The sequence below is a fragment of the Pterocles gutturalis genome, unplaced genomic scaffold (assembly GCF_000699245.1).
Source record: "Pterocles gutturalis isolate BGI_N339 unplaced genomic scaffold, ASM69924v1 scaffold6330, whole genome shotgun sequence".
Classification (NCBI taxonomy): Eukaryota; Metazoa; Chordata; class Aves; order Pterocliformes; family Pteroclidae; genus Pterocles; species Pterocles gutturalis.
The window spans coordinates 40,094-54,063 of record NW_010143321.1 but is presented as its reverse complement, the minus strand read 5'-3'; the positions used below and the strand labels follow the sequence as shown (position 1 = coordinate 54,063).

Below are 13,970 nucleotides of genomic sequence, written 5' to 3'. Positions count from 1 at the left end.
TGCATGTTTCAAGTCAGAATACTTCAACTATTTCTCCTGCTTTTGCTAATCGCTTGGAATATTCAAACCAAGAGAAGAAAATAGTGATAACTCTACAAAACCTACGGAAAAATGACAGTGATGTGTATGTATGTGCTGGGATGCTGAAAAATTCCTCTTTCCTGTCAGCGAGTAGAAGTGGCACCATGGTGCTGGTTAAAGGTACTGTCCCTTTGCTTTTTTAATCATAAATAACTATCGGCATGTTGTAGTACAGAAGGTGGACTAGAAGCTTGCAGAACTTCAGCCAGGACAGGCAGAGCACTAATCCATGGCTAGACTTCTTCCAGCACCTGGGAAAGTCTGGATAGTGTGCCTAGACCCCTCTGCACCCTGTTGTACTGGGACACAGAAACAGGCACTGTGTTTCTACCTGCCTTGTACGACCAGAGGGGAATTACAAAAGAGAAGACTTGCTATAATCCTGCATCTCATAAAAAAAAAAAAAAAAAAAAAAAAAAAGGTCAAAATCAGACAGCAAACACTTCAGTGTGTCTGTGAATAATCTATCAGTTTTAGGAAATGAATCAGTATTTTTAGGATCAGTTCTTTGACCTTTATGTGACATAAATGTCTTTTAGAAACCATTTTCTATAGCAAGTCTTTGTGTTTAAAAATAGGTCACAGTAGGGAGCATAGAACAAGACCTCAAGCATTTGCTTAAAGTACCACAGATAATAGCAGCGATGATCTCACACCCCCTTATTACACACTGAGCTTGCTGTGAGCATATGTTCCAAAGGCAATTTTTTTGTGTTTTGTTTTGTTTTTTCCTGCGGAATGGTGGTGTAACCATTTGGTAAGATGAAGACAAAAAGGAGCAATATAGTGCTTGATTTTGATCTTACTGGTGCAGCTTAGCCCTGTGCATTGGGATTTGATGAGATCTTTGGGCACTTAAAATAAGGTTCCCATAGGCCCGGAGGGTTGCAAAGGATCTATCTGCACTCTGCAGAAAGGGCTGTGGTCCCGTTCTGTGCCGCTAGCCATAACTGGTGCAACAACTCAGGGAAAGTGACAGCCGCACATCAAAGCAGCCGGGTGATTACCAGATATTATTTTGTTCAGATATGGATTAATCGAGGTTTTAGAGAACTCTAACCCTTTCCCCTAGCACTGTTCTGCTCAGCATATATACTCCAGATCACAGTAGCCTCCTGCTTCTGTCAGTGCTGCTTGCAGCCTGACAAACCTGTTATTTAATTCCTGCGTACTCCTGGCTGAGCACTCCATACTGCTGTAATACTGCAGTAAATCATTTCCTGTTTCCATTATGAGTGTGTGGCCTTACTTCTGATCGGTGGTATGGAAGCTATCGCCTCTCTAGAGTGCTCCTACCTGACCCCTCACATGCCACCTGCAGCCACCAGCAGAGCACAGGGAATGCCCGTGAGAATACTAACGCGGTGACAAGCTGTAGCATGCTGTTGATATCTGATATCTTGCTGACCAGTAAATAATTTTTTTTTCATAATAAAAATAGAATGCTACCTCTTCATACTTATATTTCACATGCAGAAGTGGAGCAGACAGACTGCAGTAGTGGTTCCTGGGGCATCTACGGTCTCACCATCATGGTGGTGCTGCTGTTTTCTGCGCTGATCTGTTGCACCTTGTACCGTGTCAATGTAAGTACGCTGTTACCATGCCAAAGCAACACTCTATCCGGGTTGAGTGAAGAGGTGCCTGTGACATTATTTGTAAGGAGTGACTGAGTCAAGCAAGCATTTGATAAACCTAAGGAATCTTAGCTTGCTATTGTCTCCTCTTTGCCCTTGTTTAATATCTCCTAGCTGTAAACTCTTGGCGGTAAAGATTGGGTTTTCTTATGTTTCTATGAGTCTTAGTTCATGAGATATTGTTTGTCTTTGGTAACAAACCTCAAGTAAGCCTTTCAGTCAACAACACAGCCACGCATTGTATGTATTTCCCTGAACAGGGCACCTCACTATTCTGTTTTGCTGCTTTCTTTTTTTTTTTTTTTTTTTTTCAGTTGGGAATGGAGCTGTACATACCAGTCTTGTAATGGAAGTAAGAGAATGTTTGGAGGGGGACACAAGGACAACAAAAAGTCATAAAATAGCCTCAAGCCTCAAGTCTGAAAGTAGCTGTAGGAGAACAACTTTGCCCTGTACTGGAAAAAATGTCAACAGAGACATTTTTCCTTTCCTGGGATTTTTTGCATTCATATTCTGCAGAAGGTGCCCAGAAATTATTTGTCTCTGATACATCCTTCTGCTCTGTAAAGATTACTCAAAATTAACAGAGTATGATCCACAGACCAGGCTCCTATCTCGTTCCTCCACTTATGGCTTCATTACTGCTGAAACCAGTAGTACAACATTGTTCTGGCAAAGCCAAGCGGCCCTGTGGGAACTGGTCTCTTGTGTTACCAGTAACAAATTAAGGATAAGCCTTATTTATGTTGGGGCCACAGTTACATCCAACTCTTGAAGGAACTTCTAGTGAAATTACATCAGACTGACAAAGTTAAATAAGTAGGTTGACAATTTATACCTAATCCTCTGAGACCTTCCTGGGTTGTGAGAGGAATTTAAAAAGTACATTTCCACTTCAAACAGACGGACTCCTAAGGTGTAAATTGACTCCTTGGTCAGGGTCTTTTCAAGCTCTGTTCTGAACAGTGGTTTGCTTTGTTTTGCAGATGAAGAAATATTTCCAGAAAAGAAAACCAAATGCAGTATATGAAGATATGTCTTATAGTTCTAGACGTAACACCTTGGTCAGAACCAACACTTACTCCATTGACAATTAAGTGTCTGCCAGTTGGGACCGTGCGTGGATCAACCATTCCTTTACAGGTCTCTCTGAGAGCTGCCTTAGCAACCTGATGTGGCAGCTGAACTGAAAATGCTGTCACCTGCCTTCTTCAGTGGAAAGAAAAACCTGCCTCATTTCCAAAGCTGTTTCTGCTTTTTTGATCACTTGTAAATTTATTTTTTTTAATGTATAGAAAATGTAGAAAAATACAGGTACCCTGCACATGTGTTTGCAGTTTAGTATGGAAGCATTATTTTAGGACTATGTGTTTGGCTAGATGCAACACGTGGGCTCATTTCCTTGGTTGATAAATAACCCTTTCTGGGAAGGTGGGATAGATGGAGAGGTCTGGTTCGGAGCTTTGATAAGTGCTCAGGAAGACCATAACGGGCCTGTTTAATTATATGCAATGGATCCACGTATGCCTGGATTACAGTTCTCTTCTGAATCCTCGTGGGTCTGCCCAAGAGCTCAGGTAGCTAAAACTACTCAAGAGTTACAGCAAAGAAATCTATTCTAAAGAAACTTCAGAAATGTTGTGGCAGAGAGCATTATAAATGAAGAGCTGGGTATGCGTGAGCTGACCCTATTCAAAGATCATAACAGTCCCAGAAAAATGCAATCAAGTCTAGATTTTAAATTAATTGCTTTGTCAGAGACACTGGCATGATTGGTGTGGGTCTTGACATGGTTGATGTGCAAAATGACCAGACTTGGGGCATGATGGCTTTTTGGGGCAGCAGAAATATTCGCAATGTGCTGGAGTCTCGAACTCCAGATGTTTTAAGACTAAGGAGCAGAATGCATTTCTCCAGGTCAATGACTCTACATTGTACAGGACAAGGTGAACTAACCTGGGATAGAGACAACGCCTGCATTCCAGTCTGGGCATGGGTGAGTCTGATCCAAAAATCACTCTTTAACATGGGAATTTATCAAAAACTTACATCACTCAAGTAGAAACTGAATTTGTTTTAGTAATGGCTTAGAGCAGGTTGCTACGATGAACTTAACTCTCCTCTAGCTAAGGAAGGGCTTCAGCTTGCTCCAGGGGTGTTTTGGTTTTGCAGAGCCAGGTCTGCTGTGGAAAGTCAATGATCTTGCTTGCCCAGAGGAATATCAAATTGCCCTGTTACGAGGCAGGATTGACGGGGTTGGCTTGTGGTTTCTGGGGACAGGCTGAGGCAAGAATTTTTCTGTATTGATGTATTTGTTTAGTTTTTCAAGGGATTAGGGCCAGTTTGCCACTGATGAGAGTGTGTAGCTGGAGCAGAGCCAGGCACGGGGGATCCCCCCTCTCTGGAGACAAGCTCTGCTGAGATCTCAGCTTGCCGAGCCAAGCTTGCCATTCGGGAGAGCCCATTCCCCTCCAAAGGTCACTGGTGAAATGCTGTGCACCGGACCCGAGGGAGAAATCTGCTCCCTGGGGTGGCCGGTGGAGGGATGGGTTTAACTTGTAAGTGGGGAGGTGTCTGTTGATTGCAGACTGCAAAATCGTCACAGAGCTGTACCTGCATAAAATTATATTTGTGGTTGGGGCTTTGTAAAATTGCTTGATATTTTTATACATGTATTAAAGAGTATTTTATGTATCTTGCAAATGAATGCCAGCTATTGAATGGACCGTTTCTTTTAATGGTTTTGTTTTTGCTTTGGTTTCATTTTTTTTTAAATATAGCGATTCAAAGGCTTCTTGCAAAATGCCGTGTAACTTGCTCCTAGCAGCACCTCAACAGACAACATAATGACTATTTTCTACTTTATTTACATAATCCACATGTGGGTTTTCTTTTGTTTTAAAACTAATCACTGAATAAAAGTCCAAAGAACACATCAGATGACGTATATTCATGCAATCCTTTCATAGCAGCTAAGATAAAATTCTGTAAGTGCTAGAAATGTCAAATGGAGACGGGCAAGAAGCAGATGGGGAAATTCAGCCCATCCTTTGCATGGTACCTGGTCACAACACTGAGGGCCAAAGGCTTTGCTCAGGCTGGAGCAGGAGATGGCACCTCGCCATGGTTGACCCTGTTTAATGTCCCCATGAGCACAGCCCCAGCAGAGTCCTGTGTCCCCTCCTGGGGGTCCCATGTCCCCTCTCTCCAGGCCCTGGGCAAGCATGGCTCCGTCCCCTCGCTGCTTGCCGTGGTAAGGGGCAGCCCTGTGGTGGCCATGGCTGGACAGGCCGCAGGTTGGGTACCCTGGGAGCGCTGCCGGCCCCTCTGTCCCCTTCCCTGTGCAGAAGATCCCGGGGGGATAATGTCTGCACTGGGGTCAGGTGGAAGGCCCTGGCTCAGAGAGACGGGACCAGAGCAGACCCTAAGGGACAAGGAGGGCTTTGCAGCCTTTGCACACCTCCACTCCCTCTCCTCCATGCCCCAAAGCTGCTCCCAGAGGACTGTCAGGGTCTCTCCAGGGCTGCTGTTCCAGCAGGACCAGCTTTCCTCTCAGGATGGAGCAGGAAAGCCCTCCCACCGGAGCCTGCACTGTGCCTGAAGGCCTGGGGCTGCGCTGACCCCCTGCAGGAGAGCGGAGAGGGGCAGCCCCCTGCCATGCTGTCACCACAGTGTCCCCTCCTGCCAGGGCGTGTCCCCACGTGCAGCCATGGCCATGCGCATCCCTGCCCAGGCAAGGCAGCGCTGCCCCTTCGCTGGGCACAGGGACAGCAGCAAGACCAAGCAGACCAAGTCCAATGTCCCTGGTGGCACTTAGGCCATTTCTATCTCTGTCCCTGGACAAGCCCAGCTCAGGGGTGGTCACAGAGCCAGGAAAGATGATTTGACAAGTTGGATATCGATCTAGGAACTAATGTGCCCACTCATGACATTTTCGAAAGGTGCAGGTTTCGTAGAGAAGGGCAATGCTCCCAGAGAGGCAATGTACGGAGGCTCGAGACGAGCAAACTGGAGTTTGAGACCAGCTCTCTGCAGCAATATCACTGTGCGAACGTGACCACAATTGTGAAAAGAACCAAGCTGTGAAAGGAAGCAGTAGTGGAGGTGGTTTCTTTGGCTTGGTGTAAATAAAATCTACAAAAAAAAAAAAAAAAAAAAGCCTCGCTGAGCAAGATTACATCCAGTGAGATATTTAATGAGTTGTACCTGCCACAAAACATTTTCCAGGAGGACTGTATACGGGACGGAAGTAGGTTCTCCTCCTGTTGTGGCTTGTGATACATTGTAGGACACGGGATCATTTCCAGTGACTGTCCTGCAAAGGTTCATATGCTTCTAGCACTTTTAGATGCTACGTGACATATTCTAAAGCCCAGCCGCCTGGAGTCGGTTTCTTCCAGCCCTCTGCCACCGGTTGCTGCTTGTGATCATCCTTCCTTCCAATAACTCATGTAGGAGACATTCTGTAATTGTTTGGAGGATAAAACCAAAAAACAACAAGCACTGCTGGTTCTGGTGGAGACAAGCTGTTGACTGCTGATTTTCCTCCAGTCCCTGTGTTAGTGAAAAAAATATTTCCATTCACACCATACAATCTTTTGTAGGCGCTTGTTTTTCAAGATATTTAGTATCTTTTTGGATGTTTTGCAACACTGAGCTTGCGATCCTGTGGTAGCAGTCAGCTTACAGTCAAGCTGAAAACACGCCGGTTTTCCTGGTTGTTCACAGGTTTGGTTTTCACATAGTTTAGAGCTCTGAAGTGCTGAAAATGCCACTTTGGTGCTATTTTTTAAATCTGACATCTGTGATTAATATGCTTCTGCTTTAGTTATTGAATTCGACTACTGCTCGACATCTCCTTTTAAGAGTGTTTGTGTTGTCATGCATGGTTTGGAACAGTTTCGAATTCTTCAGAAATGGCTGGATGCTGCCTATGTGCAGCATGCAAGAAATCTTCCAAATTTCTCTTGAAATCTCAGCAGGTTTTAACTTACTTTCTCTGTAAATTGTTGATAGTACATTGCTGATCTTAACTTTCTTGTAGCCAGAGTATCCTACCTCGTCTACAATATCCTCACATGCAAAGGGTTTAGGCTTAATATTAAGAGAGATCATAATTTTTTTTTAATTCAAGGAAGTGAAATAAAGCAATTAGCCTAAATATTGCTCAGAGTGAATAAAACACTTTGTCCAAACATTAAAATTTCATAGTGTTGTCATTATCTATCTTGTACAAGTAGATTATTTGCCCATCTTGAGGATGGGAGAGGAGTCCACCATGGATAAATTAGCTGCCAGTAGGGCCAAATGAACTCTCTGGATGGTACTACCTCCTTCATGTGCAACTACTTCACAAGAACAATCATTTTGCTTTTGGGTGGTATTTGACGGCAACAACAGGCTGGCATATTTCTGAAACTCTCCCCCAAGAACCTGTCCATGTGCCCAGAGAAGACACCCACCAGATGTATTAGAAATGGTCTGCTATACTCTCGTGCTTCTGACTATAACGTGGATAACATCTAACCATTGCAGATGCCAAATGGCAGATGTGCTCTCATTCTTTCTGTGATTTAGTATCAGCGGTTAGTAACTCTCTGGGAAAGCCTTTAAGTCCATTTCTCTTAGTTCATGCCACCCTGAGACATTTGGTCCATCTTCTCTGAACACCGTGGAAAACCACATGTTTGTTTCTTCAAGGAACCTGGTGAGGTCCGGGATTCATCAGCCGGTATCGCATCCACCAAACTGTTAAGACATCTTTTAAGGCTAAGTTAGGCATCCCTTTCTCATGCAAGTTGTAAGAGCTCATTCTGGGGCTACAAGTAATGCTTTATCAATGACAGTAATCATTTCATCCTTAGATGGCAGAATTTATTAGTCTACTCTGATATGACAGAAAAAATTAGAGCTTTACTTTTGGGGTGCTCTTTCTCTACCCATACTGCCTTACAACTCTTAGAGAAGTCTTCAGAGAAACCACAAAGGCCAGTTTATTGCTCATGGCTTGCACCAGTATTGTATTATCTTTGATCAGAGCCGTAATTGACAGCAAGTTTGTGGGTGAATGACATTTAAGGCATATAGCTGTATTCTCATCTGGTTTGTAAGGGTGGTCAAGTGTCAATGACTTCTGGGAAATAGACTTAGTTAAAAAACACTTTGTAACGTCCCTGTGGATTTCTGTGCTACTTTCATTCTCATACACGATAATGTTCCCAGGGCAAGCTTGTGCAGAGTCTCCTGAAAGTGGTGGCAGTCTGTAACCGAACTCTACAGCTTTTGAACTCGAAACTCTTTCTTTCAAAAAAAATAAAAGAAAATTAGTTTAAGGTTTCAAAAAAGCCATTAACAAGAAACTGTGCATGTATGTGCATCCACGCTGCACGTGAAGAAACTAGTTCCTAATGACTGTCAATGCTAAAAATAAAACCCAGGCCTTTCTCAGAGAGCCATGTGCTCCTCCCTTGCAGAGGCTGTTTTGCAAATAAAGTTGTTGCATGCAGAAATACATAATTATATTTTGTCTTAACCAAAACAGGAAATAGAGGAGAGTTTCTAGGAGGTTTTCAGATCACAGAGAAACTCAGACGAACAGCCCAAAATGAGGCTTTGCAACTTTTGGGCTTGTTTAGAATTAGGTGAACCAGGAGGGATCCGTCCTCGAAAGGATGTCTGTTGTCCTCCTGGTTCTTTCATTGGTAAATCTCACTGTTATGGCTGTGGCAAGTTAGCAAATAGTCTTAGTGCACGTGGCTAGAGGCAGAGGTGGGCTGTTCTTTCAGTGCTATTCAATGTCAGGCTCTAACACTGGGGCCACTTTGGTGGAACAAAAAGAGAGATAGAAATAGTCATAATAAAAATAGTTACATTCATTAATAACATGGTTTCTTCAGCTAGCTGCTCTTAGGCTGCTCTTGTGCCCCAAGAAAAAAATTGTGGTCTTTGTGGTAAAGACAGAGAAGTCTGGCTGCTGCAGGGATGCTGGAGGTGTTATGTCTCCATGTGCCGCTCGGCACTGCTGCAGAGGGGGCTGCTCTGCGGTCGGGCTTATCGCTGTCCTGAGAGACGGACTCGTGATAACGTTGTGGCAGAAGATCATGGTTCCTGTGTGCTAGGAAGGGCTGTCGTGATGCTTCTGCAGAGCAGAAAATCTCAGGTGCATAAGCTCACTGGACACAGCCTCGCTACTCCTTCCCTGAGCTGTCATCAGCCAGTGGCCTGGCCTGCGGTCCCTCGCTGTCCCCCTCCCACGTCATGCGCTGTATTACTGCTGGCTGTGGCCATGAGGTTACTCTGTGGAAACAGTTTCTTGCTGGCCCAAGACCAGTCTCTGTCAACAATGGTCACCTCATGGTTTACTAACAAGTGTACATCACGCACAGGGTTTAAACTGTAATAAAGAACTGCACGAACACATGGGCGTGCCGTCTGGGCTTACCACGGCCACGTTCAGCTCTGGCAGCTCCTGCAGTCCTGCTGGCAATGGCCAGTATTTGAATAGGGCTTGATCTGCTCAGAGCGTCATACATTCACTAATTAACCCATTCTCCTGCTTTTTCCATTTTAAAGAAGAGAAGCTGGAGCACCAGACAGCTGATGCAACTGGACCAAGGCCACACAGCAAGTCAGAGGCTGACTCAGGCAGGAAAGCAGTTTTCATTCCTGCATATCATGCAAACCCACCAACAGAAACACCACCTGCAGATTTCTGTTCTGTTATTATATGGAGTGAAGTAGAGGAGGGTAATGTGATAATCAAACCTGTTCAGCAGTGAGCTGGCATCACTTTCATTGCTTCACATTTAAAGGGTCTAATATTTAATCTTTAATCTTATCTTCTTCCTAGCACAAAGACCAAAGAGAAATCACCTCCTGATTTTCCAGCATGCCTGCTTTTTATTTGCAGCAGAACTTTTGGCATGTCCCAGTGGCATGCTGTAAGTGGCTGATCTCTGTGGCTGATGGCTGTAACATCTCTGTCACCAAAACGTGCTATCAGGCGGTTCAGTCACAAATGATATGATCTGATAATTTCTCTTCTGGTGGGGTTTATTTGTCTGAAATAGCACCTCTGACATTAGAGTGGAGATTTGGCATATGATATTTATGACCACTTACATATCCTGCCACAAGAAAGAGCCTTTCAGCTCACGCGCTGCATCGCTTTATTTGGACATTTCGATGTTACACCTGTACAGCTCCCCTCCATGTGTTGCTCGCTCAAATACTAGCAGCAGGCTGGTTTTTGCATCCCTAACTGCCTTCTGGGCTCACGTACCGTTCTCTGCCCACAGACCACTCCCAAAATATTATCGTGCTTGAGGCTTGCCTGGGCATCGCAGGTCAGGTGTGTTTCTACCTGTCTGCTAGGTTCAAAGGTGTTGAACAGTTATGTCTGAAGGGTTATAGGGGAAGTAAGGATATTCATCCAGTACTGGGTTCTTCCAGGCACAAGCCCAAGACTCAACAGATCAATAATCTGAGATTGAAAATGTTCTCCAATACTCAGTTCCTTTAAAAACTGTGCAGTTACTTCTCTGCAGCTACCCTCGTGCATTGAACCGCTGGGCTTTCTGCCTGCCCACCCTGCCCTTCTCCTGACCAGAGACTGTACCAGTCACTCAGAGCTGTGACATGACAGTCCCAGTCTGCTGTTGAGTTCTGCCAGATGTTGGGTGGCCCAGCTGTGGGATCATCCCAAGGTTCAGCCTAACATGCTCATATGAGTGAGGTTGTTGCAAGATCAGCCTGAGTCATATATGGATCAACCTTTTGTATCTGCTTGGACAACGTATTATTAGTTCTGAAATGTCCTTTGCTGGTTGAAAGATGCTTTGCTGTTTGAAATAACTTTTTCATAGTAAATTTTGAGTGTGCTCAGCTCTACATATATTCCCCTTTAAGCATCTCTAATTTCCTTGCCTTACCCAGCTGGGTGTAGAGGCCATTTCAGACCAGCTGGAGCCAGGAAACTAATTCCCCACTTAGGGTTCCTTGTGATTTAAATGGGCAAGTAATGAGGTACAGCTGGGGCTTTCCTGGTGCACAGGGATTCACAGTGTAAGAGAGGAGCAGGAAGAAAGAGGACTGGTTTGTTTGAGCTAGTAGCTGGGATTTTTAGGTAAGTGCTGTATTATTCTTGGTTCTAAAGCTGTATTATGAAAAAAAAGTAAAAAAACATTGTCTGGTCCTATCCCATGTTTCCTTCTTCGGTTTTGTATGGCTTTCTAGTAATCATGGGTGCCACAACTCTAGATCAGAAACACTGATAGACAAAAGCTGACTTGTTTCTTGGTGCAGGCTGTGGTAGTTCTGGGGGAGAACCTGATCAGAGGTGTGCATGAAGCACCTTGCTGTATTCCAGCAGGAGCCTGGTCTCAGAAAAACAACCCAGCTCTCCGTGCTAGCCTGCTGGGTAAGTGTGTGAAACACGAGTTCGTGTGGGCAGGTACACACTGAATATTTGAAGCTGAATTACTGGTGATAACTGCCAGTGCAAAGACATCCTGGAAAGAACAAGAGAGGTTTGGAGCCGCAGTCCTGGAGGCGATGGGAAAGGCAGGGAGGGAAGGTGCTGCGCTGCTCTGGGGAAGGTGCACCAGGGCAGTGTTGGGTGGGACACGGTGCTGTACTTTCCTGTTGTCTCCAGCAGCTGGCATGGCTCTGAGCACGCATTGTGCTTACTCTGTAAGTGGTCTCAACCATGTCAGCAAGGAAAGGAGGGGATGTTATAACCTTTTGCAGCTTTGCTGTGTCTTAGTCGCTGCCTTAGATGCAGCATCTTGCATCTCAGCTGTCCTGCCCTCCCTGACACAACACTGTCCTTTGTCTCACAGGTGTCTAAAGTAGCTCCAAGATAACTTTACCCTTTTCAACTCTGCAGCAAGGCTGCAATCAAAAAGGCAGGCACATGCAGTGCCTGAGCAACTAGACACCCTGCTGTGCATTTTTCTCATAATGTTTGCGTTGGCAACACAGCTTAGTGTGCAAGAGTTGGAAGCTGCATTTTTATTCTTTGGTATTTCCCTCCCTGCTTTTGTGTGTTACTTGTTTCCTTTGCAACAAAACAGGACATGGCTTCAAGAACCACAAGAATCAGCTCTGAGGTGCTTCAATTTACTACATCAAATTGCAGCTAGAGCTACCTTGAACACGGCTGTGAAAAGCCTGGCCAGCTGAGGAGAAAGGGGGAGAGGGGTTGTTACTATGGTATTCTTTACAGCTGGAGGAAAAGGAAATACCAGAGGCTATTAGAAGGAAATCCAGACTTAATAGTCCTTGGTCTCAAATGATTTTACTTTTTGCTTTTTATGTATCTGTGAAAGCATGTTTAAAAGACTTTAAATGGTGGATATTATAAATGGTGCATGTTATAGGAGGAGTTGGCATCAATACTCAACAGGAAACCCCTTGATCACATGTTGGTGTTTAATGGTGTGTATTCTTTACAGCTGGAGGAAAAGGAAATACCAGAGGCTATTAGAAGGAAATCCAGACTTAATAGTCCTTGGTCTCAAATGATTTTACTTTTTGCTTTTTATGTATCTGTGAAAGCATGTTTAAAATACTTTAAATGGTGCATGTTATAGGAGGAGTTGGCATCAATACTCAACAGGAAACCCCTTGATCACATGTTGGTGTTTAATGGTGTAATAGTAGAAAGGTTTTTTTATTAATATGCTTGACTTGAGACACCACTTGCCACCCCTCTGGGCATCCCCATTAATGAGGGATGGAGCCCTCTGGCTTGTTAAACATTCTCTTATTTTAAGAGAATGGGAAAAGGCATAGGATGTTACTAAAGCATGGGAAGAGGCATCTTGAAGGATGCTAAAGCAGAAGCAATGGGCTAGGGCCAGCAAAGATCAGAGCTGATAGTAGTGTAGGGCAGACTCTGAGAGGTCATCTGGTCCATGCCTCTACTACAAAAAATAATTGGCTTTATCTAGGTCTGGACCATCCCAGGAGTTGAGTCGTTGCCCAGCCTTTCCTGAAGGCTCCTGTTGGTGGCATAATTCATAAAGACTGTGCTGGAGTTTAATTTCCTTGTAACTTGTCTAGCCTGATACTGAGCTGTGCTCAAAATACAGCATGTAACTAGGAGTGTCGGGCAAATGAAACTACTCTTGTCTTTGAGTAATAGCAATGGTGGGGTTTGGAACAGAACAGGGGACCTTGAAGGTACTGCTGCCTGAGGAGAGAGACTTGTAACAAACTCTGTGTAGAGCTGGTGGCAACACAAGAGTTATGAGAGAGATGCTATTGGTGTGCAATTTGCCCTTAATGAGAAAACATAATTCCTAAAGCAGTTAAAGACAGAGCTGGTAGATTAGTTGTGTGGAGGGGATGATGAGCAAACAGGCTCAGGGGACAGAGTCACCTACCAGGGAACGCTACAGGGAGAAGGAGGATGTGCTCCTAGGCTGGGCAGTGACCACAGGAGCTGACAGTTGTGCTCTTGCATGTCAGCAGTGTGTCTAGAGCTTTCTGCATGTGCATACAGACACATGGGTGTGAAGGCATGCTCTCCACCTTCCATCCTGTGCCTGTTCCTATCAAATATTCATCAGAGGAAGATTTTCATCTGTACATTTTGCATTATTCAGGCTTAGAAGTATTTCAGTGACTTTCATGTTGCCTATAGGATTTAGATACCAGGGATAAAACAGAAGCCTCTGTAATTTTCTACAGTGAGGATTTCTGCTTCATTAAAATTCTTTTGAACATTAGTCTTAATGATAGATCTTTAACTTGGAGTCTTCCTCCCAGGAAAGATAAGCTCGCGACTGAAAACAGATGAACCCACTCCAGAGAAATCTCTGCGATTTGACCATCAGCCATTTGTGGATGACGCATGTAGCTACATTTCTTTTCACCATTTGCCTTATCCCAAAGGGCCTGCATTTAACCCCAGTGTGTAATAGACTGCTGCTGCTTCCACATATTCCTCCAGGATAAAAATATGAGAGTATTTTCCTTTGAATAATTATTTCTGAGATGCTGTAACAAAACAGACAACACTGAGCCAGTTTGAACTGAGTTTTAAACTATTAGTATTCTTGTTTTTATGTACAAAATTTTGGTTTGATACGTTACAGTGCCTGATTTTTCAGAGATTGTGAAACACCTGACTCGCTGCTTAGAGAGACTAAGGATGCTTCCCATCCTCTGAAAGGCAGGTGTGCTATTTGCTGCCATAAAACTTCAATTTAGGGACAGACAACAGATAGCCCCAACTTTATTGGAAAC

At 44.3% G+C, this 13,970-nt stretch overlaps 1 protein-coding gene across 1 annotated transcript in view; it reads left to right on the top strand.

Annotated features, from left to right (window-relative positions):
• The window catches only part of LOC104469934, a 15,306-nt gene extending 12,491 nt beyond the window's left edge, over window positions 1-2,815 (top strand). Inside the window, 3 exon segments of the mRNA XM_010084681.1 lie at window positions 1-201; window positions 1,558-1,667; window positions 2,705-2,815. The exon segment at window positions 1-201 is cut by the window's left edge and continues 33 nt beyond it. Coding sequence (XP_010082983.1) covers window positions 1-201; window positions 1,558-1,667; window positions 2,705-2,815 — 422 coding nt within the window.
• Window positions 2,816-13,970: the final 11,155 nt, after the last annotated feature.